The 25,352-nt window shown below is 40.2% G+C and overlaps 1 protein-coding gene across 1 annotated transcript in view; it reads right to left on the minus strand.

Moving 5' to 3' along the window:
• LOC124121400 (kelch-like protein 14) overlaps positions 1-25,352 on the minus strand; it is a 94,747-nt gene that overhangs the window by 3,144 nt on the left and 66,251 nt on the right. Inside the window, exons 4-5 of the mRNA XM_046484399.2 lie at positions 1,342-1,460; positions 418-576 (exon numbers count right to left, since the gene is read on the minus strand). Of these exons, the coding sequence (XP_046340355.1) occupies positions 418-576; positions 1,342-1,460 (278 nt within the window). The remainder of the gene's footprint in view (positions 1-417; positions 577-1,341; positions 1,461-25,352) is intronic.

Below are 25,352 nucleotides of genomic sequence, written 5' to 3' on the forward strand. Positions count from 1 at the left end.
CAGTGTATCCACTGTCTACTGTACGTATGTGTGTGTGTGTGTGCGTGTGCGTGCGTGCGTGCGTCTGTCCATCTATAGTTGACTGACTACTGTATGTATGTATGTATGTATGTATGTATGTATGTATGTATGCGTGCGTGCGTGCGTGCGTGCGTGCGTGCGTGTGTGCGTGCGTACTCCTTACCCATGCTTGCCGTAAAAGGTGACTATGCTTGTCGTAAAAGGCGACTAACAGGATAGGGTGGTCAGGCTCGCTGACTTGGTTGAAGCATGTCATCGATCCCACTTGCGTGGATCGATGCTCATGATATCAATCACTGGAATGTCTGGCCCAGACTCGATTATTTACAGACCGCCGTCATATAGCTGGAATATTGCTGAGTGCGGCGTTAAACAACAACAAAAAAAAAACCTTACCGAGTGCCACGGCTCCAGCATAGCTCCTGGTGTGGGGGAGAGGGGCGTGGCTGAGCTCCCAGGGTGGTCCTCGGCGCGAGTCGGGGTCCTGCAGCAGGCTGTAGTGACAGACGGAGCCCTCGTCCTTCTCCATGAACGTCTCGTGGTCGAAACTACGCCCTGGAATAGACAGTCAGGGTAGGACCAAGGTTGAACACTGCATTCGGAACACTTCATCTATATCACATCATCGACACATCAGAAACAGAACAGGAAAACCGGTGGATGATAGGGTGAGCATTCATGTATCCATGACAATGAGTAGACGACACAGCAGAACCTCTTCTTCTGTGGTAATCGCTATCCCACATTCCACTCTCAAAAGCAATCATAACCACTTCCTTAGTTAGCATTTACTTATCAGTGGCGATCACTCGACATATGGCGGTGTATTCTACCCAATATTCGCACTTGTGTATTTTTAATCCGGTCCCAGTTTCACAAGCGATCTTATCGCTACGACTAACATGTATGTTAAATTAGGAATAACGATCATCCTTGTGCGGGCGATTGCGGCCCAGTTCTCTGTTCCATAAAACGAGCTGATCTTATTGTTCATGGCCTTAATTTACAGAGCGATTTTAGCAGTAAGATGATCGTAACTCTCACACCTTAATATTGCCTTGCGACACTTTCACAATCAGGCCCAGTTTCACAAATCAATCTTAGCACTAAGACCATCGTAAGTCTATGTTGAAGTATGAGAGTTACGATCATCTTAGTGCTAAGATCGCTTTGTAAATTAAGGCCATGAACAATAAAACGCCTTCTTCAACACCTTTTTTTCTGTTGTATGTTCTCTGTTGTGAGAGGCTAATTGTGTAATCCGATATATATATATCCACGGCATTAAGCTCCACCTACAACGCATGAAGCGCCACCTACCTCCAAGTATGAATATCCCAGAACCATTGACAGGCACCATGTTATGTTTCTCTCTCTCCTTGGGCATGGCGAGACCCTCCGATACCTCAGACCAGACGTCGCCGCGAGGATCGTACACCCTACAACATATACAGGACAATATTTGTACACTTCGTCTCGTCGAAAAGCTGAATCTTTGAGGTAAAGCGTTTCGTCATAAAGAGACAATACGAATATGTATGCTGATGTGAAGATCGTGTGTTAAAGTGACAAATATTTCGATAACCAATATGAGATAATAATATATGACTATGCAGTGTCCTCTCTTTTTCTGAGAACGTTGCTCAGTCGTCCAAGACGCCCGGATTCGCTGTGTACAGAGTTGTGTCCCTTAGGAATGACAGAAACCTATAATCGTGAGTTCGAATCCCAGATTCGAGGTAACTCTTGTTTTAGGTGTGGCAGCACAATACCGCACCATACCTGTATTACTTTGGGCTTTTCTCCCACATCAATCTGTTGTGATACTGTTCAATGAGGCGTTAAACCAAACACACTCACTATGATCAAGTCCCCGTTTGGATTCAGGAGCTAGAACTTGACCCCGTCACACAAAGCGAACTTAGCGCTACGATTATCGTACGTCTACGTTAAAGTATGGAAGTTACGATCGTCTTAGCGCTTAGACCGCTTTATGGAACGGGGACCCAGCGACATTCTAGTTGTAGGAGTCGCGAGAGGAAGACAAAGGAAGTGGTTACAATGCGTGGCCCGAGATTTTCATCGTACCCCTATGTGGTGGATCGTTGCTAACACTTCCAACCGTTGGTTTGTCTTGCCCAATTTTGGTGGATAAATTATTCGTTTCGTAAAAAATGAAGTAATTCGCCCAACGAAAGTTCAAACCACGATTCCAACAAGTATGTCATCCATTTCACTTCGACTGGAATCACTTTTCTCTGACGACTATTTGAATCATAAATCACTGAATGCTGCTACTGCATCTTGCAAATGCGCCTTCGGGAAATGTCTCGGTGTATCAGCTACATCGTCGCGGTGGTTTATAAAATAAACAGACAGATTCTCTCCGAGGAAACTTTTGCATTACGAGAAAGTTTGACAAGGAGATGAAAAACGTCTTCAGCGGAAAATCCCAGGAAGGTCGCTCCATAACACGAATTTCCTTTCAAGGTTGTTGCAACCAGTTCCATGGACGCTTTTTGATGCTTGAAAGTGTATTTGATTTGGCCACTTGTTGCCTGTCAAATATCCGCACTGCATTACTCGCCGCCTGAGAAGAGCCAGATATCAGTCATTGATCATAACCACATTAACTTAAAAGCGAACGGTTAAAACGAAATAACGAAATATAGCGTTAGAGAACACAATTCCTAATAAACGCCAGGAAATCGGTGCATGTCGGGAAATATCATCTGTTGACAGTTCAGAACTGGATTGAAAGAGACAAATTAAACTCCTTTCCTGGCCAAACACGACATCATTAGTTACGTATGAGATATGTGGAGATGAGGTATGACTCACGCCCGGTCCTGCCGTGGAGCTTTGAAGTGACAGAGTCCTCGTTGCACAAAAGTCCTCCTTTTCATAACGGCTTATGCCAGATTACTGAGATTTTTTACAAACTAAGAGTGACTCTCCCCAAAGCCCGTTGGCCTTAAAGATGAATGCATTTTGTTCTCGTATTGTAGAGTCGTTGAAGTGCATGTATTTGCCGGACTGATAAATGTCGGTTTTCTTTGGCTGGTGACATTTTTCTGCACCGATCCATTGATTCCTAGCACTACAGGTGGTTGTTTAATAGCTCCAACATCGGCACTGAAGGATTCTTCAGTCCTGTCTCATGCCGAAATGAGCCCTACAGTCATAGCCTTAATAGGAATATCGATCAGTCAGAAAAATCAATGACAAAGTGCTTTCCAATAGCCCGTTGGTTTTTCGAGTTTTCTATTAGTCTTATCATTGGGTTACGGGGCCGCACTGAGGTTTGGCAGTCCTATTTTGTAGAAGGCAATGATTTGTCCGTCACTTGAATTATCGGGAGATAAGGCACGCGGCATTTATGCCAGGGTTTGGCTTTAATTCCCCGGATTACTTTGATGAAGACGCTCTTGGAGAGAAATGAGTAATAAATTCTTTGTATAAACAGTCTTGAGGAAATGTTGGCAATAAGACCTCTTGCTATCAGACGCCGGCACACATGGGATCCAGCGCGGATCTGATGTCTGTCGTCCTGGAGTGAAGCGTCTCTGTTATGTCCCTTCGTCTGATTAGATCCACACTATATAGCATGGATAAAAAGTGTGTAAATAGTATTAAGAGGTACAAGCTTAATAACAGCGTGGGGTAACCTAGAAGTGTGACATTGCGTACAGATTCCTGTCGGGCATTTGAGTGAGAGTACGTTTATCAAGGTCATTCTCTCGGATGTGTCAGTCTACCAAACAAATCTAAGTATTGTCAGTTCGTTGCCCTAAGGCAGATGTACCCATAGCACTGTTTGTCCTTGTATTGGCTTTTGATAGTCGAACACTCAGCCCTGTGACTACGCGTATTGAGCTGTGGTACACGTCCACGTTCCATTGTCCCTTCGTGTATTGAGTAGACGCACACTTTCGCTGTCAGTACCTGTATTGAGTTTAGATAAACGGACACTTTGCACTGTCAGTACCTGTATTGACCTCAGATAGACGTACACTTTGCACTGTCGGTACCTGTATTAATCTCAGATAGTCGTACACTTAGCACTGTCGGTACCTGTATTGACCTGAGATAGACGTACACTTAGCACTGTCGGTACCTGTATTGACCTCAGATAGGCGTACACTTAGCACTGTCGGTACCTGTATTGACCTGAGATAGTCGTACACTTAGCACTGTCGGTACCTGTATTGACCTGAGATAGTCGTACACTTAGCACTGTCGGTACCTGTATTGACCTCAGATAGACGTACACTTAGCACTGTCAGTACCTGTATTGACCTCAGATAGACGTACACTTAGCACTGTCGGTACCTGTATTGACCTCAGATAGGCGTACACTTAGCACTGTCGGTACCTGTATTGACCTGAGATAGTCGTACACTTAGCACTGTCGGTACCTGTATTGACCTGAGATAGTCGTACACTTAGCACTGTCGGTACCTGTATTGACCTGAGATAGGCGTACACTTAGCACTGTCGGTACCTGTATTGACCTGAGATAGTCGTACACTTAGCACTGTCGGTACCTGTATTGACCTGAGATAGTCGTACACTTAGCACTGTCGGTACCTGTATTGACCTCAGATAGACGTACACTTAGCACTGTCAGTACCTGTATTGACCTCAGATAGACGTACACTTAGCACTGTCGGTACCTGTATTGACCTCAGATAGGCGTACACTTAGCACTGTCGGTACCTGTATTGACCTGAGATAGTCGTACACTTAGCACTGTCGGTACCTGTATTGACCTGAGATAGTCGTACACTTAGCACTGTCGGTACCTGTATTGACCTGAGATAGGCGTACACTTAGCACTGTCGGTACCTGTATTGACCTGAGATAGTCGTACACTTAGCACTGTCGGTACCTGTATTGACCTCAGATAGGCGTACACTTAGCACTGTCGGTACCTGTATTGACCTGAGATAGTCGTACACTTAGCACTGTCGGTACCTGTATTGACCTCAGATAGACGTACACTTAGCACTGTCGGTACCTGTATTGACCTCAGATAGGCGTACACTTAGCTCTGTCAGTACCTGTACATTAAGGTCAGATAGACGCACACTTATCACTGTCCTTACGTACATTAAGCTTAAATAGACGTACATTTAGCACTGTCGTTACGTACATTCAGCTCAGATAGACGCACACTTAGCACTGTCGTTACGTACATTAAGCTTAGATAGACGCACACTTAGCACTGTCGGTACCTGTATTGACCTCAGATAGACGTACACTTAGCACTATCGTTACGTACATTAAACTTAGATAGACGCACACTTAGCACTATCGTTACGTACATTAAGCTCAGATAGACGCACACTTAGCACTGTCGTTACGTACATTAAGCTTAGATAGACGTACACTTAGCACTGTCGTTACGTACATTAAGCTTAGAAAGATGTACGCTTTGCACTGTCGGTACGTACATTAAGCTTAGATAGACGTACGCTTAGCACTGTCGTTATGTACATATTGAGCTTAGATAGACGCACACTTAGCATTGTCGTTACGTACATTAAGCTTAGATAGACGTACACTTATCACTGTCGTTACGTACATTAAGCTTAGATAGACACACGTTGGTACTGTAGGTACGCGTATTGAGATCGTCAGTTCGTGGACGTAAGGCAGATGCATACTTAGCACTGTTAGTCCACGTATAGACCTTAGACAGACGTACAATTGTCATCTCTACTTGTAAAGACCAGACGTACACTTAAGACGTTAAGTTACGCTTTTGGTTCTTTTATTGAACTGAGACAGATGTACACTATGCTTACTTTTGTCGACCAAAGACACAGGTATGTACCCGTGCTACCAGTACTTGTTGTATAAGGTAGCGCGTGTGGTCCGAGCGTTGTCCACCAGAAAATTTGGTTGGTTGGTTTGTTGAATTACGCCGCACTCGGTAATGTTCTAGCTATATGACGGCGGTCTGCAAATAATCGAGTCTGGATCAGACAATTCAGTGATTGACATCATGAGCATCGATCCAAGCTATTGGGATCGATGACATGCTTCAACCAAGTCAGCGAGCCTGACCAGCCGATCCCACCATAAGATGGCTGACAGTACACATGTCGAGATCGCGTGCTCAGCTGACCAGCGAGCTGCTTGACGTCGACGACGATAGTGATGATTATCATATCCATCATGTTCGTCGTTAGTATCATTATTATATCACAACTACCATCAACATGATAATAATGACACTGACGACGAACATGATTGATGTGATAATGATGAGGAGGAGGAGTAGGATGACGCTTGTAAAGCTCAGCATATGTATTCATTTAAATAAAAGACGTCCTTAATTAAGTTTCTTTAAAAGCATGAACACTAAAATATTTCTTCACCCTCGACTTGACTGTAATTCAAGTTATCCCACTTCTACAGCTCTTAACGCTTTCCACTAGTCATGCTCCGCAAACAAAATGACAATCAGGTGTGCTGTTAGGAGCCTTGTCGTTGGCAGGTTGTTTCCAAAATATGGATTAACCTTTAACCGAATTGAAGAAACATGCGGAACAATGGAAGAAAAAACGGAAAGTGAGCGACGGCTAATAGTTTCCAAATGTTTGCACTGTGTTCAATTCAATTTGCTGAACATTGTGAAGAAGGGGGTTTGAGGGGGAAGCGAGATAAGCTTAGAGGCGGTCAAGTGGGTTCCGTACATTGTCTGGCTTGGTATCTTGATATTGACACATAACGCTGGCCTACAGTGTTGTAATAACTGACAGTGGATTTACTTTCAGGAAAGCCTCCAATTATTGCTCGTTGACTGGACAGGGTGCAAAAGAGGTTTTCATTCAGTGAAAAACTCGCAAATCAATCCCGCACAAGCACATCACAATAAGGTTATTGTGCTTAAACCTTCATTCTCAGTCCTATTGTGTGTTTTCTTCCTAACACTCCCTGTCTTGGAAAGTAATTAACTGAGAGAAGTCGATCACCAAAAAAGATATTGAATGAGGGCCAACTGAAGAAAATTATGTAAACTGGTTGCAAAAGGATCAACGACGTATTTGTTTTTTAGTTTGTAACGTATTTTCACATGTCAGTGTCCTGATTGTTTTATGAAGTCGAGTCTTCATTGCACTGTATTTGGGTAATCCCGTTTCTTTTCTTGAGGCTTCGGAAATGAGTTGAGACTGATATTTTAATACATTCGTGAGTACTTCCATTCTTGAGGTGAAATAACTCATGAGGTCAGGATGTTGTTGATTTAACTGTCACGTTGACACTTGGATCAGTATTCTGATCATTCTGATCTAAAATTCATTAGCATAACAATGTGAAGAATATTTCCTAAATATGCATATGACCTAACGTATATCGCTCGTGTTTGTCTAACGCCGTACTCAGTAATATTCCAACTAAATAATCCAGTCTGTAAATAACTGAATCTGGACCAAACAATCTAGTGGTTGATATCACGAGCATCGATCTTCGCAACTGGGATACGATGACAAGCATGCATGAACCAAGTCAGCGAGAATGACCACCCGATCACGTTAGTCGCCTCCTACGACAAGCATGGGTTGCTGAAGACTAACTATAACGATTCTTGACGTGGATATAAATGTATAGATTGCAATCTACACTCAAAACATCAAGCGTACACGCATTTTAGTTTTCAATATTTTAGTATTATTCATTTAACTTGAACATTATTTTCTTTGTATTTAAGATATGAGCACATTGAATAGAACGGGTTTCATAAATATACTAAATAATGCGATTATTCAACATATGAAAAATAAACACATTTAGTATTTTTCAAACATTATTTGTTTCACGTGACCAAGAATAACACTTAATTTTAATTAATATTAATAATTAATTAATAATCTTAATATTAATTATTCAAAACATGATTTTCCTTTTACAGAATGACACAAACTCCAGTCTAATTTACAATTTCGAATTTTTCTATTGAATTAACCTTCATAGGAGGGTAAAAACATGGAGAAAAAAATCTTACAATTACTGTCAAAAACCTCTCCAGGATGTTAACCCGTGACCCTAAGTTCGCGGAGCAGCCCTGCACACAAACTATTGCAGCAAATGAAACCTCGCTGACAGGGGCAGATTAATCGTGGACTCAGCACGTTGGGCTTATTGTTAGCATGAGAGTTTAGACCCGAGTTGGCCGAAACAGAACAAAATGTCGTTGAGTGAGGCTTATGCTTTTATCTCCATTAATTTCATAGCTTGTTATGTGTCGTCGTCGGCTTGCGTTTGTCATGTTGCATGAGAGAAAATTTCGGAATCAGCGGAATTTTCACATTTCGACCGTCATCGAATTATGCTGAAATCGGTGCCTGAAATACATGTAGGACTACGATCACTGTGACACGTGGTGGGTAGCCCGGTGACGAATTGGACAAGAATATCTAAAATGGAATCGGGGCGGTGGGTTAGGCGTTAAAGTGAAGGATCGACATGCGGAAGGTCCGAGGTCGATTCCCCCACATTGGTACAATTTGAAGCCCATTCATGGTGTCACCTGTCCTGATTTTGCTTAAATATCGATTAGGCCTCAACTTTATTCACTCACACATACATAAAGGAATGTATATTCAAATGTCGTTTGCCTGGTCTTCGCAAAATCCAAACTTGCTCATGGTGACAGTGAATGTTTTTAGTAAGGGAACTCCACGGCCACAATACCCCAGCTACATCATGTCTGCTTGTTTATAATCGAGTCTGGACAGGCACTTTAGTGGTTGATAGCATGAGCAACCATTCGAGCTGCGCCAGGTGACCTGTAAAGACCTCCTCATTTGAGTTGGCTTTCACCAAAGCAGGGATGTTGGAGACCAATTCTCAATTCTAACCCGGAATGCTCACGGGGCAATAGGAGATACGATAAATTAACTATGGTGACTGTCTGAGAATTTCGTGTACGGTATTCAGTAATTGTCGTTGACATACACTTTACAAGTAGTCCATTATTTGAAGCAATATTTTCACGTGAAAGGCATGTTAAGCATGGGTGAAGCTAAATATGACTAACATATGTCATTTAATTTTACTTATTTTAATAGAGAAATGTAATATGTTTAAAGATAATACCTAGGTGTGGTGAGGGTCCTTTACAGCCAACGATAATTTAGGAAATGACTAAAACTTTCAACCGCATCTCGACCCCCTCTCCGCGAAAAGCTACCTCGCTAATGATGGTTAAATGGTTTAAAGGCAACTTTCTCTAATCACTGGAATAGAGATGTCTCATTACTGCAATCGTGAAATTAGGTTCAAATGTTTGTTAAGGGGGAATTCTGTCAATAGATATATTTCCACATGTTTTGCATTGTGCCCTATTTCTTCTGAAATTTTATAAGATACTGTAAATAAAATCGACAAAACCCTTTCAATAATCCATCATGCTGAAAGCAACGTCCATTGAACGATTCCGGCTGTATCATGAGTATGTGTCTTTGAATCACTATCAAACAGTGATGATACCTGACGTTCACGAAAATGTGAGCGTATCCTGCCACACAGGTGGCACCCGTCACAAACACATGCAAAGGTAAGTCAATTGTTCGCCTGAAACAAACACGGGGCTATATGGTACAAGTCAAAATAAGGAATTGCATTTTGTCATAAAACATTTTGCTGATCAAACAACTTTCGACGCACTTTGAAATCTTCGTAGAAAGAGCATGCTCGATTGTCCATACAAAGTTGTGACACCACAGACTGGAGCCGCTGGAATGTGTCTCGACATAAAAAAGGGAAGTTAAGACATCCCTCTTGACAGTCTTGTGGAGAGTGTTTTGTCACTCTGAATCTTTATGCATATATCTAATACTGAAACAGATGGGGCGGTTTCACGGGTCTCTCTCTCATTTCTAGTTCAGTGGGAAAATCAGTGGAATGGAATTGGCTATTTGATGGTTATAGAACGTCGATATCCTTGAAACTTATAAGATAATCCTTGCATGAATTACACATACAGATGCCTATAAATGTATAAAGTTAACATTTTGTATATAGAACGAGCTGACACAATGCTTAAATCGGGTAGATAAGGTAAGTGATCAGTTGTACAAAGTTTAAATCAGGTATGTAATAAAAAAATATTGAATTCTTAACGGAAAGTGTAAGCATGTAAAGGTTTCTACGTGTAGAAACTAGATGCGGCTAATACGCAATACGAATACAATTATGCAAATATAGGACGTACAAAGTATTATTTTATGCCGAAAGTTAGTTAAAGGCTTCCACAAGTGCATATTTATACAGATAACGTAGGTACATTGTCCTAAAAAAATAAAACTGATAGACAAAGATTTCAAAGTTAAAAGTTATTCAGGTAATGAAAATATTTATTTCTCTAAATACCACATTATGCAAAATCGAAATAATGTTTCTAAAAAGTGCTCTGATGTACACAGTACGAACACAATAAATCCTCTATCGTATACAGTTATGTCGTGAATGTATATTTCTATAAATTGTCAAAACAAATCACACATAAACATTCTTGCAATCAAAGATTAATCTACGAATTAAGAAAACCGGGGAACAAAGAGGTTTATAATATGTAGGTATAGTACTATATAGCTGCTTAAAAGAGACACTGCGTACGATGGTACTTTGGGAAAGAAATGTTTGAAAATGTGTATTGATCTTTTGATTTAATTGTCATGTTTAATTGACAAACGCTTGTTAAATGGCAAGTTTTAGTAGGGAAGCCCCTGTCCTGAGCTTTAAGCATGACGCATACATTCACAGAGAAGCTAACATCTGGCACTGCTAACTCAAGGATTACCTCATCCGAGCAACACTCTGGAAGAGCTGAGCCTTCGCCGCTTATCAACATTTGTGTCCAAAGTCTTCAAAAGCTACATATCTTTTCTTTTATAAATCATAATTTCTGAAGAATATTTGTTAATTCAGATAACATCGAAACGACACAATCGAATCAAACAGAACAATTTGGTCGTAACAATCTTAACAGGGTTTGACGACCGTACATGACAAATTGCAACTCTTCATGTATAAAATACTAGCGAGGCGTCACGTGACATCTCCAGAAGGAACGTGGCCTACAACGACATCTAAATAGCAAACCATTGTCACGGGGGATGACACATGCAGGAGGCTCCCCCTTCCCCCCGTGTGATCCCCACCCCTCTCGCAGTCCCACAGAAAGAAGGTGAGTCAATGCTGGAAGGACGAGCATTGGGGACAGTCGTGGCCGATTAAAACAGAAATTAACAATTAAATCAGATTTTCAATTTTGGGCACAAGAACATTTTCACAATCATGGCTGAAGACTAAAGAGAAAAGCACGGAGAGGTTGCCCCCTTCATCACGGTACAAGCGTGCTATGAATGATGGTCGGGTATTTTACTGCGGTGGCCGATTTTTTATTAAACTAGATTTTTGGGGCATAAAAATTAGTTTGTTTCATGTGCCGACAGAAACACGTGTATGTTTTTTTGTCTGGAAAGTTGTAAAAAATTGAAACTGTTCTCTTAAGGAAAATCATTGGCGATGCGTGTGTATGTTTGTAATTAGGACGACATTAATGTGCCATACCAATCTCTTATATCATGTCGCACTATTTTCACAAATCCTTTTTCGTGAACATTTTGAATGTCACGCCTCTATAAATCTTAGGCCGTGTGGAAACGATATTAATGGCGTATTTTCGTCGTCAACTGAATTTCCTTTATCAACTTCGTTGCATTATGATGATATCTTGAAAGAAAGGGTTTTAATAGGGGTTTTTGTGTGTACGCTCAAACACTAACAAGTAGACATCATCATCATCATCGTCGTCGTCATCATCATCCCCACAAGCAGAAGCAGAAGCAAAATCAGCATCAATATCAACAACAAATATACAGGTACGCTTCAAAGATGTCAGGTCTGAACTACTTTTATGGAGCGTTTGATTTTCTTGGGCACTAAATTTAATGTTGACGCCATGCAAAAAAATGATGGGCGTCATTTCACCGCCTGACTTTTATATCATCATAATCATCATTTGAATGCAAAGCAAATTATAATTTACATGCGTCATTTTCAATCGTTTCTGGTTTATATATCCGTATTATGATGATTTATATACAGCTGACGATCAACATCACTATTATCATAACATTACTAACATCATTGTCAATAATGTCACCACGTCACCTTGACATCACATCAATCAGTAACACCATCGTCCTCATCGACCGCAGCTGTCGTCATACGACAATATCATCGTCATCACAGCTTCGTTGATATTGTCTGTCATCGTGGTGTTCATTGAATGATTCCAGTGTTATACACATAAAGTTAAATTTCAACATTCTATGTACCAAAATCAACCATTGCTAAATAAATGTGCTTTAGTCCATGCAAATATTTATCTCCTTTCGGAAATCAGAAGATGAAAACAAATAAAATTATTATCGCAACGAGGAACGCGGAAGAGGGAAAAAACGTTTGTTCATTTTATTGGCTTAACGGTTATTTAAAAAAGACTTAATTAAGACAGGCTCAGCTTATGTGGGTTAATCTACAGTTGAAAAGTCATAACGGGACATTGTCACGCTATCAAACAGACAGCGTGACGGATGTGAGCAGTTCACCAACATTTATCATTAATATCAGTTTTGTAAGGAGTTCTAACAAAATTTGTATTGTCCCAAAACGAAACGATGTTATTGTGACTCATTCGCTGTACCCCTGTGAACGGCGGGATGGGTCAGTGAGGGGAGGGGTTGTCGGGGGTATTTTACAGCGTTACACATCATTTAGCCACTCAAACCGGCTAGCAAAAGGGGGTTGCAGTACAGATATTGTTCGAAGCATGGACAATTGAGGGTCTCAATATTTGCACACATGGAAACAGATTTAGATAATGAACCGAGTTAGTGCACGGGTCGTGAGCGCATTGTCGTTGCGCTATCTCATCTCAGACTGATTTATGCGACACTTGAGGTTTCCTTTTTGTTTCAAAAATTAATGTTTGAAATTTGATGATAATTCTATGCATAAATATGCAAATTGTCATGTGAATCATCAGCGATTTCAAATGACAAAGTTCGGAGTACTTTTTGCTACTGATTTAAGCGGGCTTGGGGTCGAAACAAACCGCCCTTTCAGCCCTGAAGTTTAAATCCTGTTCCACCGCTATAGAACACCCATTGGCTAAAAAAACGTTGCCTTTCACGGTCAACTATGCATTTAACAAGTCTGATTCATAAAACTACAGGAAATAAATTTCAAGATGATTTGAATAATAGTAACACCACATGCAATTCACATCAAAATAATTATTCCGATATTATCACATGCGAAAATTTGTTTCAAATTACATTTTATCGACGGAGATAAATTTTCGCGAACTGGCCACATCAATATTAATTTACACGAATCCAAACAGCCATTCTAACTTGATAAAGATAAAAGTTATTACACAAGCCATAAGAACAAACTTGATGGTTGTTCTATAAATAAATATTTATCATATTAATCATAAACACAATAAAATATAAAAACCGCGCTGCGTTTGTACAACTCACGGTTTCAAGACGTTGTTGATTTGCGGAAATGTGTGATTCTAACAACAAACATATGACAAACGTATTATTTGACGAGTTAACATATTGGTCGCAATTTGGAAATAATTGTGTGTGTCGAGAGAGAGAGAACCACATACACACAAAAACAACACACACACACACACACACACACACACACACACACACACACACACACACACACACACACACACACACACACAAACACATACACACATACTTTGTATGTTTGTTCAAGTCACGCGATCTTTAAATTTAAAATCGCTTAATGGCATATTGGTTTATAGGCATTCAAGCACACCCTTCACACGTAAAGAAAGTTGTTGTTTTTAACCAGCCTCTATCGTTTTCTACAAATGTTTGCCTCATAATTTGCGCAAACGAGGCATTTTAATGGCCCCGATGAATTCTAGCCTATTCGCCACCGTGACCTAATGAACCCACAAGCGAAAATCTTGCCCCATGACTCACACCCCTTTGTCGAGAAGATTCAGGCTAGAGTTCCTTCTGGCCACATATGGCACCCGCACCAAGTTCACCAACCTCAAGACAAATCTGGGCCAGGAAAAAGTGATTACATTGAGAAAAAATGCTATTTCTTTATATGACGCACACTTACGAACAAACGAGAGAAGGCTGAAGTCAGAACATGTGGTTTGAGGTGAGAATCCGTGGAACTGAACATGTTACCTGCAGGGTTTCATAGTTTCACAACAATATATCAAGAGAGATTAGATGAAAATGTTAAATTAACGAAATTTAAGATCTTAAATTGACAATCCCTCTTAAAAAGTGAAATAATTACTAAGAATTGATAAAGAATATAGTAGATTACATTGTGTTTAAAAGGTCTGAACGATCGTTTTCTCTAAACACTTTAAAGAGGGATCTTAACAGGAGAAGAAACAGAGCAAGATGAACCAATTGATGCATCTGATTGAACAAGGAACATACATGTATTATGGTCGTTCATTAGTCAGTTGTTTATAATAAGTGATATTTTCCGAGAAGAAAATGTAGATTTATAATACAGTTTTATTGTGGCAACACCTAAATTGATGTGATGCATTCCATTCCAGACAGTCTTAGACATTCACGTCGCACCTACGAATATGGATGTTTATACTTAACGTAACCAATCGCTTCTTGTAATAGTGATGACACATGGTAGAGGACGTTGGGCTAAATTAAGATCTGTCTCAACACATAGGTTTAGGGTTTGAGGTTGCAATATAGTATGAAAAGACACATGGCAGAGAACGTTGGGCTAAATTAAGATATGTCTCAACACATAGGTTTAGGGTTTGAGGTTGCAATATAGTATGAAAAGACACAAGGTAGAGAACGTTGGGCTAAATGAAGATCTGTCTCAACACATAGGTTTAGGGTTTGAGGTTGCAATATAGTATGAAAAGACACATGGTAGAGAACGTTGGGCTAAATGAAAATCTGTCTCAACACATAGGTTTAGGGTTTGAGGTTGCAATATAGTATGAAAAGACACATGGTAGAGAACGTTGGGCTAAATGAAGATCTGTCTCAACACATAGGTTTAGGGTTTGAGGTTGCAATATAGTATGAAAAGACACATGGTTGAGAACGTTGGGCTAAATTAAGATCTGTCTCAACACATAGGTTTAGGGTTTGAGGTTGCAATATAGTATGAAAAAACACGTGGTAGAGAACGTTGGGCTAAATGAAGATCTGTCTCAACACATAAGTTTAGGGTTTGAGGTTGCAATGTAGTATGAAAAGACACATGGTAGAGAACGTTGGGCTAAATGATGATCTGTCTCAACACATAGGTTTAGGGTTTGAGGTTGCAATATAGTATGAAAAGACACATGGTAGAGAACGTTGGGCTAAATGAAGATCTGTCTCAACACATAGGTTTAGGGTTTGAGGTTGCAATATAGTATGAAAAGACACGTGGTAGAGAACGTTGGGCTAAATGAAGATCTGTCTCAACACATAGGTTTAGGGTTTGAGGTTGCAATATAGTATGACAAGACACGTGGTAGAGGACGTTGGGTTCAATTAAGATCTGTCTCAACACATAAGTTTAGGGTTTGAGGTTGCAATATAGAATGAAAAGACACATGGTAGAGAACGTTGGGCTAAATGAAGATCTGTCTCAACACATAAGTTTAGGGTTTGAGGTTGCAATATAGTATGAAAAGACACATGGTAGAGAACGTTGGGTTCAATAAAGATCTGTCTCAACACATTATGTTTAGGGTTTGAGGTTGCAATATAGTATGAAAAGACACGTGGTAGAGAACGTTGGGCTAAATGATGATCTGTCTCAACACATAGGTTTAGGGTTTGAGGTTGCAATATAGTATGACAAGACACGTGGTAGAGGACGTTGGGTTCAATTAAGATCTGTCTCAACACATAAGTTTAGGGTTTGAGGTTGCAATATAGAATGAAAAGACACATGGTAGAGAACGTTGGGCTAAATGAAGATCTGTCTCAACACATAAGTTTAGGGTTTGAGGTTGCAATATAGTATGAAAAGACACATGGTAGAGAACGTTGGGTTCAATAAAGATCTGTCTCAACACATTATGTTTAGGGTTTGAGGTTGCAATATAGTATGAAAAGACACGTGGTAGAGAACGTTGGGCTAAATGATGATCTGTCTCAACACATAGGTTTAGGGTTTGAGGTTGCAATATAGTATGAAAAGACACGTGGTAGAGAACGTTGGGCTAAATGATGATCTGTCTCAACACATAAGTTTAGGGTTTGAGGTTGCAATATAGTATGAAAAGACACATGGTAGAGAACGTTGGGCTAAATGAAGATCTGTCTCAACACATAGATTTAGGGTTTGAGGTTGCAATATAGTATGAAAAGACACGTGGTAGAGAACGTTGGGCTAAATTAAGATATGTCTCAACACATAGGTTTAGGGTTTGAGGTTGCAATATAGTATGAAAAGACACGTGGTAGAGAACGTTGGGCTAAATGATGATCTGTCTCAACACATAGGTTTAGGGTTTGAGGTTGCAATATAGTATGAAAAGACACGTGGTAGAGAACGTTGGGCTAAATGAAGATCTGTCTCAACACATTATGTTTAGGGTTTGAGGTTGCAATATAGTATGAAAAGACACATGGTAGAGAACGTTGGGCTAAATGATGATCTGTCTCAACACATAGGTTTAGGGTTTGAGGTTGCAATATAGTATGAAAAGACACGTGGTAGAGAACGTTGGGCTAAATGAAGATCTGTCTCAACACATAGGTTTAGGGTTTGAGGTTGCAATATAGTATGAAAAGACACATGGTAGAGAACGTTGGGCTAGATTAAGATATGTCTCAACACATAGGTTTAGGGTTTGAGGTTGCAATATAGTATGAAAAGACACATGGTAGAGGACGTTGGGTTCAATTAAGATCTGTCTCAACACATAGGTTTAGGGTTTGAGGTTGCAATATAGTATGAAAAGACACATGGTAGAGAACGTTGGGCTAAATGAAGATCTGTCTCAACACATAGGTTTAGGGTTTGAGGTTGCAATATAGTATGAAAAGACACATGGTAGAGGACGTTGGGCTAAATGAAGATCTGTTTCAACACATAGGTTTAGGGTTTGAGGTTGCAATATAGTATGAAAAGACACATGGTAGAGAACGTTGGGCTAAATGAAGATCTGTCTCAACACATAGGTTTAGGGTTTGAGGTTGCAATATAGTATGAAAAGACACATGGTAGAGAACGTTGGGCTAAATGAAGATCTGTCTCAACACATAGGTTTAGGGTTTGAGGTTGCAATATAGTATGAAAAGACACATGGTAGAGAACGTTGGGCTAAATTAAGATCTGTCTCAACACATAGGTTTAGGGTTTGAGGTTGCAATATAGTATGAAAAGACACGTGGTAGAGGACGTTGGGTTCAATTAAGATCTGTCTCAACACATAGGTTTAGGGTTTGAGGTTGCAATATAGTATGAAAAGACACATGGTAGAGAACGTTGGGCTAAATGAAGATCTGTCTCAACACATAAGTTTAGGGTTTGAGGTTGCAATATAGTATGAAAAGACACATGGTAGAGAACGTTGGGCTAAATGATGATCTGTCTCAACACATTATGTTTAGGGTTTGAGGTTGCAATATAGTATGAAAAGACACATGGTAGAGAACGTTGGGCTAAATGAAGATCTGTCTCAACACATAGATTTAGGGTTTGAGGTTGCAATATAGTATGAAAAGACACATGGTAGAGAACGTTGGGCTAAATGAAGATCTGTCTCAACACATAGGTTTAGGGTTTGAGGTTGCAATATAGTATGAAAAGACACGTGGTAGAGAACGTTGGGCTAAATGAAGATCTGTCTCAACACATAGATTTAGGGTTTGAGGTTGCAATATAGTATGAACAGAGTTTAGTTACCAGAATACCCATGATGAGCACCGATCCACGCCGTCGCGGTACGATGACCCGCGATGAACCAAGGCACCGAGTCTGGCCAGCCAATCAAGTCAGTCGCTTTTGAAACAGCGTAGGTTGCCTGGGGGCTCTTTAACTAGCACAGCAGCAGCAGGAACAACAGAAGTAGTAGTAGGAGGAGGAGCAGCAGCGACTACTACTACTACTACCGCTACTACTACTACTACTACCGCTACTAGTACTACTACTACTACTACTACTACTACTACTACTACTACTACTACTACCGCTACTACTACTACTACTACTACCGCTACTACTACTACTACTAGTAGTAGTAGTAGTAGTAGTAGTAGTAGTTGTAGTAGTAGTAGTAGTAGTTATAGTAGTAGTAGTAGAAGTAAATAGCCCTTTCAGATGTCCAAGCTATAAGCTCTCCCCTAATTCTGGTACATTTATATACATTTACAGCGGCGACTACTACTACTACTGCCACTACTACCAGTAGTAGTAGTAGTAGTAGTAGTAGTAGTAGTAGTAGTAGTAGTAGTGGTGGATGTGGTAGTAGTAGTAGTGGTAGTAGTAGTAGTAGTAGTAGTAGTAGTAGTAGTAGTAGTAGTCGCCGCTATAAATGTACCAGAATTTGGGGCGAGCTTATAGCTTGGACATCTGAAAGGGCTATTCGCGCCCAACGCATTACAGAGGTTATAAGGTTTTTGCATATGAATATCACACAATACGCATGTAGAGAGAAATGAAAACAAAATAGTCGGCACAACACATCTGCTTCCAGTAGTAATAAGAGTTATCTCCCTTCGCCCAATAAACTCCCACTCCGTTTCCTGGTTATTTGTGCTCAGTGATAAATATCTACCGAGGACTCTGCACAGTTTACCTTTGCAACATCTGGCGAGTATTGGTGGATTACAGACGCGGGGTCATGAATTATGTGTTACACAAACTGAATTAGGTAGGTGGTCAAGCCATTGCTGTTTTACCGACAGTCTCGAAGATGAGTTTGTTCACGGTTACTGGGTACATGCGTTTAGGGGCAGAAATAGAGTTTATATTTTTAATATTATAGTTATATAACGGCGCGTCAGCGTAAAGTGACAGAGATTGGATTTGGTTACCGCTGTGATGTAAAGTAGTGGTAATACGTGCGTTAATTACCAGGCAATCCAGTGACAGACATCATGAGCATCGATCCACGCAATTGGGATACGATGATATGCATCAACCAAGTCAGCGAGCCTGACCACCCAATCCCGTTAGTCGCCTCTTACGACAAGCATAGTCGCCTTTTACGGCAAGCATGGGCTGCTGGAGACCGAGATCTTCACGGGTCAGCAAAGTAGTAGTAGTATTAGTAGTAGTAGTAGTAGTAGTAGTAGTAGTAGTAGTAGTCGACTTCGACATCAGCCGTATATTTCTCTTCGCCACGATTATATGATTCTTGCTTGGCTTGTGAACGCGATTGTCTTTTTTAGGAATGAGTGAGTTTGACAAAACCAGTATTAAAGTTATATCATAGCGCGTCAGAAGCCCGACATGAGACAAGTGGTAAACAAACGAACAAACGAAAGATCATAATTAGAATGACACTGTGACTCAAACCAACGATCATCGGATCCTTCCATAACTAAGGGACGTAACTCTGTACAGGAAATTGTGGCCACGAGTCTCACTATCCCCAATTGTAATCAGTAGGATAGACACCGCATGCACTATTAGTCAGCATACATACAAGAAACATGCGCAATGCCACTTAATTGTGGTGCTAGTTTGGTTGGTATCGTTCCTCTAATTTGTTCATAACGTAGACGAAAAATACACATAATGTATTTCGCGTATATATTTACACATATTATACATACGTGATTGGTATTAGTGAGTAAGATGGGTCTAATGCCGCATTGAACGCTATTTTAGTTATACCATGGCGCGTCAACGTCACGTGGAAGAATGTAATTTATGCTTGCTTGTTGTTCAACACCACAACATTCCACATATATCACGGCGGCCTGTAACCATATCGAGTCTGGACCAGACAAACCAATGATTGAAAATATGAGCAACGCCCCTCGCCGTCGGGATAAGAGGACACACAAACAAAGTTACGGAGCCTGACCAACCGATCCACTTCGTCGCCTCTTACGACGAGCATAGGTTGATGGGGACCTACTCGAACCCATTCGTGACCAACTAGTGTTATTCCGGGACAAGCCGAATAGCGACTCGTGCCCCTCTCGTGGCCTTTTTGGCGACCAGGATCCGTCTTAGCGCAAACGGGCATACCTAAAACAATTGTCAACTCGTTGCGTAATGGTTCACATATATTTCCCCATATATTATATATATTTCAGATGCAATTTAAAGCACATCGGGACGTGCGGAATTATACAGTATGATTGAACACATTTAAATGTGTCTTGGGTATAATTTTAGATGCAAGACATATGTAAAATCAAAAATTATTTCTGAGGGATTATTTGACAAAGAACTCGAAATCATACGCGCATTCTGATTGGTTTGTCGTATTTTCGCACATAACATTTATCGATAGGGGGACGAGTCTTCTTGATGGTCACGGAAAGGGGCGAGTGGTGACGAATGAATCGAACCGGGAATCCCAACGGTGTTATACGGAAGGAAGGCTGAGTTGACGGAGGTCAGAGACACTCGAACACTTTCAGAAGACGCCAGAGCCAGAGAACATCCAGTCTCGAGTATCCCTGAAACCGATTCCACTGGGCGCAAAAGGCAAAGGAGCGGTGAAATTCATAGGAATTGATAACCAAAACCCATCGATGAGACCAGGTGTTCGCGAATGGGAAAGCATGTCCTGAAAACCACGACCACGGCATAGTATTGGCGCACTAGGGTCATCATAGGGCGATTCTGAACGTCAAACCCAGGACCAGTAGACGTTCGGGTAGCTAAGGGAGATAACTCTGCACAGAGATCGCTGCAACTTAAACCAAGGTGTCACTGTACCCCCTATTTTATCTATATCTGTGATAACGAATGACCTCCTACCAATATCTTACGTTTTATTTATTCCACTACCCCTATTCCAGTTTTCGGGATTTCTTCAGTCAGCGATTCAAGGTATATAATTCCCACCAAAAAATATTATTAAAAACACAATTTCCACACAACACATTATTTTAACAAACAATTTTCATACAACACATTATTTTACATACAATTTTTAGACATCACATGATTTTAACATACAATTTTCACAAAACATTATTTTTCAGAACAATAGGCTTTGTCCACTGAACGATTTTGATTTGTTATAAAGCCTGCCCTTGCAAAATACCGAATGGAGGGCGACTAAAATGGAGATTGGAAGGTCAAATCGTCTGCTTAGTATGAAACATCTTTTGAGCCATCCTGACCTTGCTCCGCAATGCGACGGCTGCGATATACGCCCTCACATCCACATTCGTTGTACGAGAGTCTAGCGAGACCAGGCAACTCTCATCTGACTGATTGTAAGAAATGGTTTTCACACTATCGACCACTGGTTTGTCCAGGTCAGCAGGGTACAGCTGCAATATTTCCGGCTTTTAAATAAACCCCGTTTAACTACACTGGTATTTATTTAAAGGAATAGCTTATATGTCAAATATTAATGACAAACTGACTAATGGTCATTTTGGGGGATAATTGGGACGTATACAAAATTCAGGTGAACATGATAGGTTGTCCGCGGCCAGTCAAAAGACAAGATCGATATGTTCGTAAGTGTGCTGTTTTCCCAATCCTAATTGATCATATTAGAAGATCAAAACATCATGAACTTTAAAACTGCGTTAAACAAATGAGGTCCCTCAGGTAAAGCCTACACGTCTCTGAAACCACAGAGGCACTTAGAAAGACACACATAGCGTCTAGTTTCATTGATTTTAAATTGCCGTTTTCTTTCTCTCTGTGTGCCCCTAATCCATCAGAGCTGTCGAGAAAGATGCTTCCCCAAATCTCGTAATCTCTCGTCGATGAGCGAGACTAAATAGCAGCCTTTTCAGCCGCCATTTTGAAACGAAATCCTCGACTGAAATTAATTACGTCGGTCTGTAAAAATCCTGCGTCACAGAGGGTAATTTTTGTCTTCGGGAAATGATGACACATGTCCGGCCTCTTGCCCCAACAAAAATTTCATTGTTAGAACACGCCAAGTTTTTTATTATTCCCGAAGGAAATATTAATCTTGCTCAGTACAAAATTTCAGCTTGCTCACAAATCGGAAATTGTGTCATTTGGGTTATCGGGTGATTTAGTATATTTGGATAGAATTAATTTAGGCTCGACTTTGATGGTATACGATGTATAAAACAAGAATCATAAATCAAAACACAAAACAAACCCGCAAACTCAGTCACATAAGCAAATACCAATATTTAACATGTATATAATTATATATCCAATACAACAGCATAACCTATGGTTTAAAAAAGTCTTAAACTTATTTATTTCAGATACATAATTAATTATTCATATATTGAATTATTAATCTAGAGTACAGATGTAGCCACTAAGTTCATCGCGTGTCTATTAGGAAACCTTCCAGAAAACCTTTTTCTTTCATAGCTTCGATTAAATTATGGTTAATAAAGTTCCTAATTATAAACATCAAACTTGAAATGTGCACGTACTGTATCAGTTATCAGTAATGGGGTTAATCCTCAGCTGACATCAGTAATTACAAATCAACAAAAACGGAATAAAACGGGGTTTTTCCAGTTTCTAGATGTTGCTCTCTTTACATCGTGTCATATTAACGATTAAACGAGAGAAAACTATGGACTTCAAATTACAACTCGACCGTAAATGTAGAAACCCCGTTTAACCGGACGGTACCGTCAGTTAAATCGTCCGGATTAACAGATGTCCGGATTCACGTATCATGTGTATGCAGTTGATTGTCCTGATTATGAGGGGTCCGGATTAACCAGGAGAAGTTTAATTGTATTCAGTGTAACAACATTACAATTGAATGTACATATACAGCAAAGGTTATTCTAAACGTGTTCATTCCTAAAATGCAATTCGCATGTCAAATATCCTTGAATGCATGTTATTATTACATCTCAGATATGAGTTGATCTATTGCCAATATCAAACGAAGCATTGGGCAATGTCGATATCATCAGTTGACAGTTGTTGAGTGTATAATTATGTATGTTATAATTGACGCTTGTTGGCATGCATTTCATCCCCTTGAGCTAAGCGAGTCGTTGACACCCAACATGTGACTCATGGTTCTAGAACACGGACGGGAATATTGGTCGGATCGCCACGTCGGGCGCAAAGTTGTCGCTCGTGATACTAACAACGAAAAATGATTTAATTCTCAAAACGCTCGCTTTTAACTTGAAATTAAAATCTGTGGAACGGGATCCGATAGGCACTTTTTGAGCACTAATCAGCACATGGTGAGTCATATTGTGGCATATGAAAGCATCTCTAAAATTAATATTTCATGAAGTAAGATGCTTCAAAGCATCTCTTTGCTTCGTCAATTAAAACCCGCCTGTAATCACATATTGAAACTATGGCAATGTTTGAGATCGTGATACACGATAGTGCTTTGATGAGCATATCAGATGCTTAGTTGGATTTAGGATGCATTTATTTGAATTTATTAATTTAAAAAAATATGTTTTTGCACTTGGGTCAAACGAACCAAATTGCATTGCCATATCGTTTAACATCCTTTGTGAAGAAGTTTGCAAATCTTGATTGCTGTTGACATACTTGTGTAAGATGAAAATTCGTGTTATGGGGAAAATATTTGATTTTGATATGTTATCAGAAATCACCTTCGCCCTCGTCGCGATGAACATTATCACAATCATCATCATCATCATCATCATCATTTCAATCAGATTCTTTATCATACATCACCATCGTCGGGATCAACATCATCATTATAATTATCATCACACTAAATATCATCACCATACCCCACCATTGCCATTGTATTGATCAATAACATCATCATCAACAACAACAACAACAACAACAACAATAACAATAACAACAATGACATGCCTAGCAACAATACTTTTGCAAATGCTTAAGTGTAACAACAAAATATCAGAAAGAGACCCGAACTACATCTAATTTCCCTCCAACTGGAATGACTTCACGATTAAACAGAGGGGAAATACTTAAGGACGGTGTAACAAACAATGTCATATCAAGGGCAAAGTTCTCCCGCGGTCTCTGACATAATCCCTATGATTGACCACTGGTTGTGTGTGTGGCAATGCGCCGAGTTATTGTCCTTGACGATGTATGCGTCAGCTACATCAGTAACTTCGTATTTCCATGAGAAACACACGTCCTTCATTGTTCAAGGGCAGTGACGAGTCATGCACGCCATTGTATTGTTTTTGCGGAAATACATCATTCCCACTGTTGTTTGTTGGGCCTGTCGTCTGCTCGCGCCTTGTTTGTGCAAGCTTGCCGCATCAAAACTTTGTTTCAATAATCTAATATTTTACCAGGCCTCAAAGCTGGCTTAGGTAAAGCAATCCTATGTTTTAGCTGGTGACAGAATTGTTTCAAGTTTACCATGACGTCATGACGTTAAAACCTCCGGCAGCGGTTACTCCCCTTTGTCTGTTAGGTTTGATAGTGATACAGCTGAGTAGTGCAGTGTCTTATTCAGACTATGCGCGGATAATGCAAACTGGTATGCGTTGTGATTGTATGTTAGTTTGAAGTAAACATCCAGGTTTCTTGATCAAGTGACAAATTCTCGCGGAAAGTAAACACCAAGGCGGTTGGTAAAAATATAAGAACAGGATTTCCTTGATCTGCAATGGGATTATCAAATAGCTGTTATTTCCTTGTATCGAAACCGCCACAAATAACAACAATGTCAGTGTGTTCGAAATATGTGAGAAAACGTTGTTAATGTGTTGTTAAAATGTTGTTTTGTTTCTTTATTGTTTCACGCAGAACCCATCAATACCCCAGCTATATGACGGCTATCTCTTAAAAAATAGAGTCTTGGCCAGACAATCCAGTGATTGAGACCATGTGCATCGATCTACGCAATTGAGATTCGATGAGATGCATCAGCCAAGTTAGCGTACGTCACCGGATCCCGTTAGTTGCCTCTTACCAGGAGCATGGGTTGCTGGAGATGGGACTGTTGTGTTGTTACCGTGTTGTTACAGTGCTGTTACCGTGTTGTTGCAGTGTTGTTACCGTATTGTTGCAGTGTTGTTACCGTGTTGTTACAGTGTTGTTACCGTATGGTTGCAGTGTTGTTAACGTGTTGTTACAGTGCTGTTTCCGTGTTGTTACAATGTTGTTACCGTGTT

The sequence above is a fragment of the Haliotis rufescens genome, unplaced genomic scaffold (assembly GCF_023055435.1).
Source record: "Haliotis rufescens isolate VD_foot unplaced genomic scaffold, xgHalRufe1.0.p SCAF_3, whole genome shotgun sequence".
Taxonomy (NCBI): domain Eukaryota; kingdom Metazoa; phylum Mollusca; class Gastropoda; order Lepetellida; family Haliotidae; genus Haliotis; species Haliotis rufescens.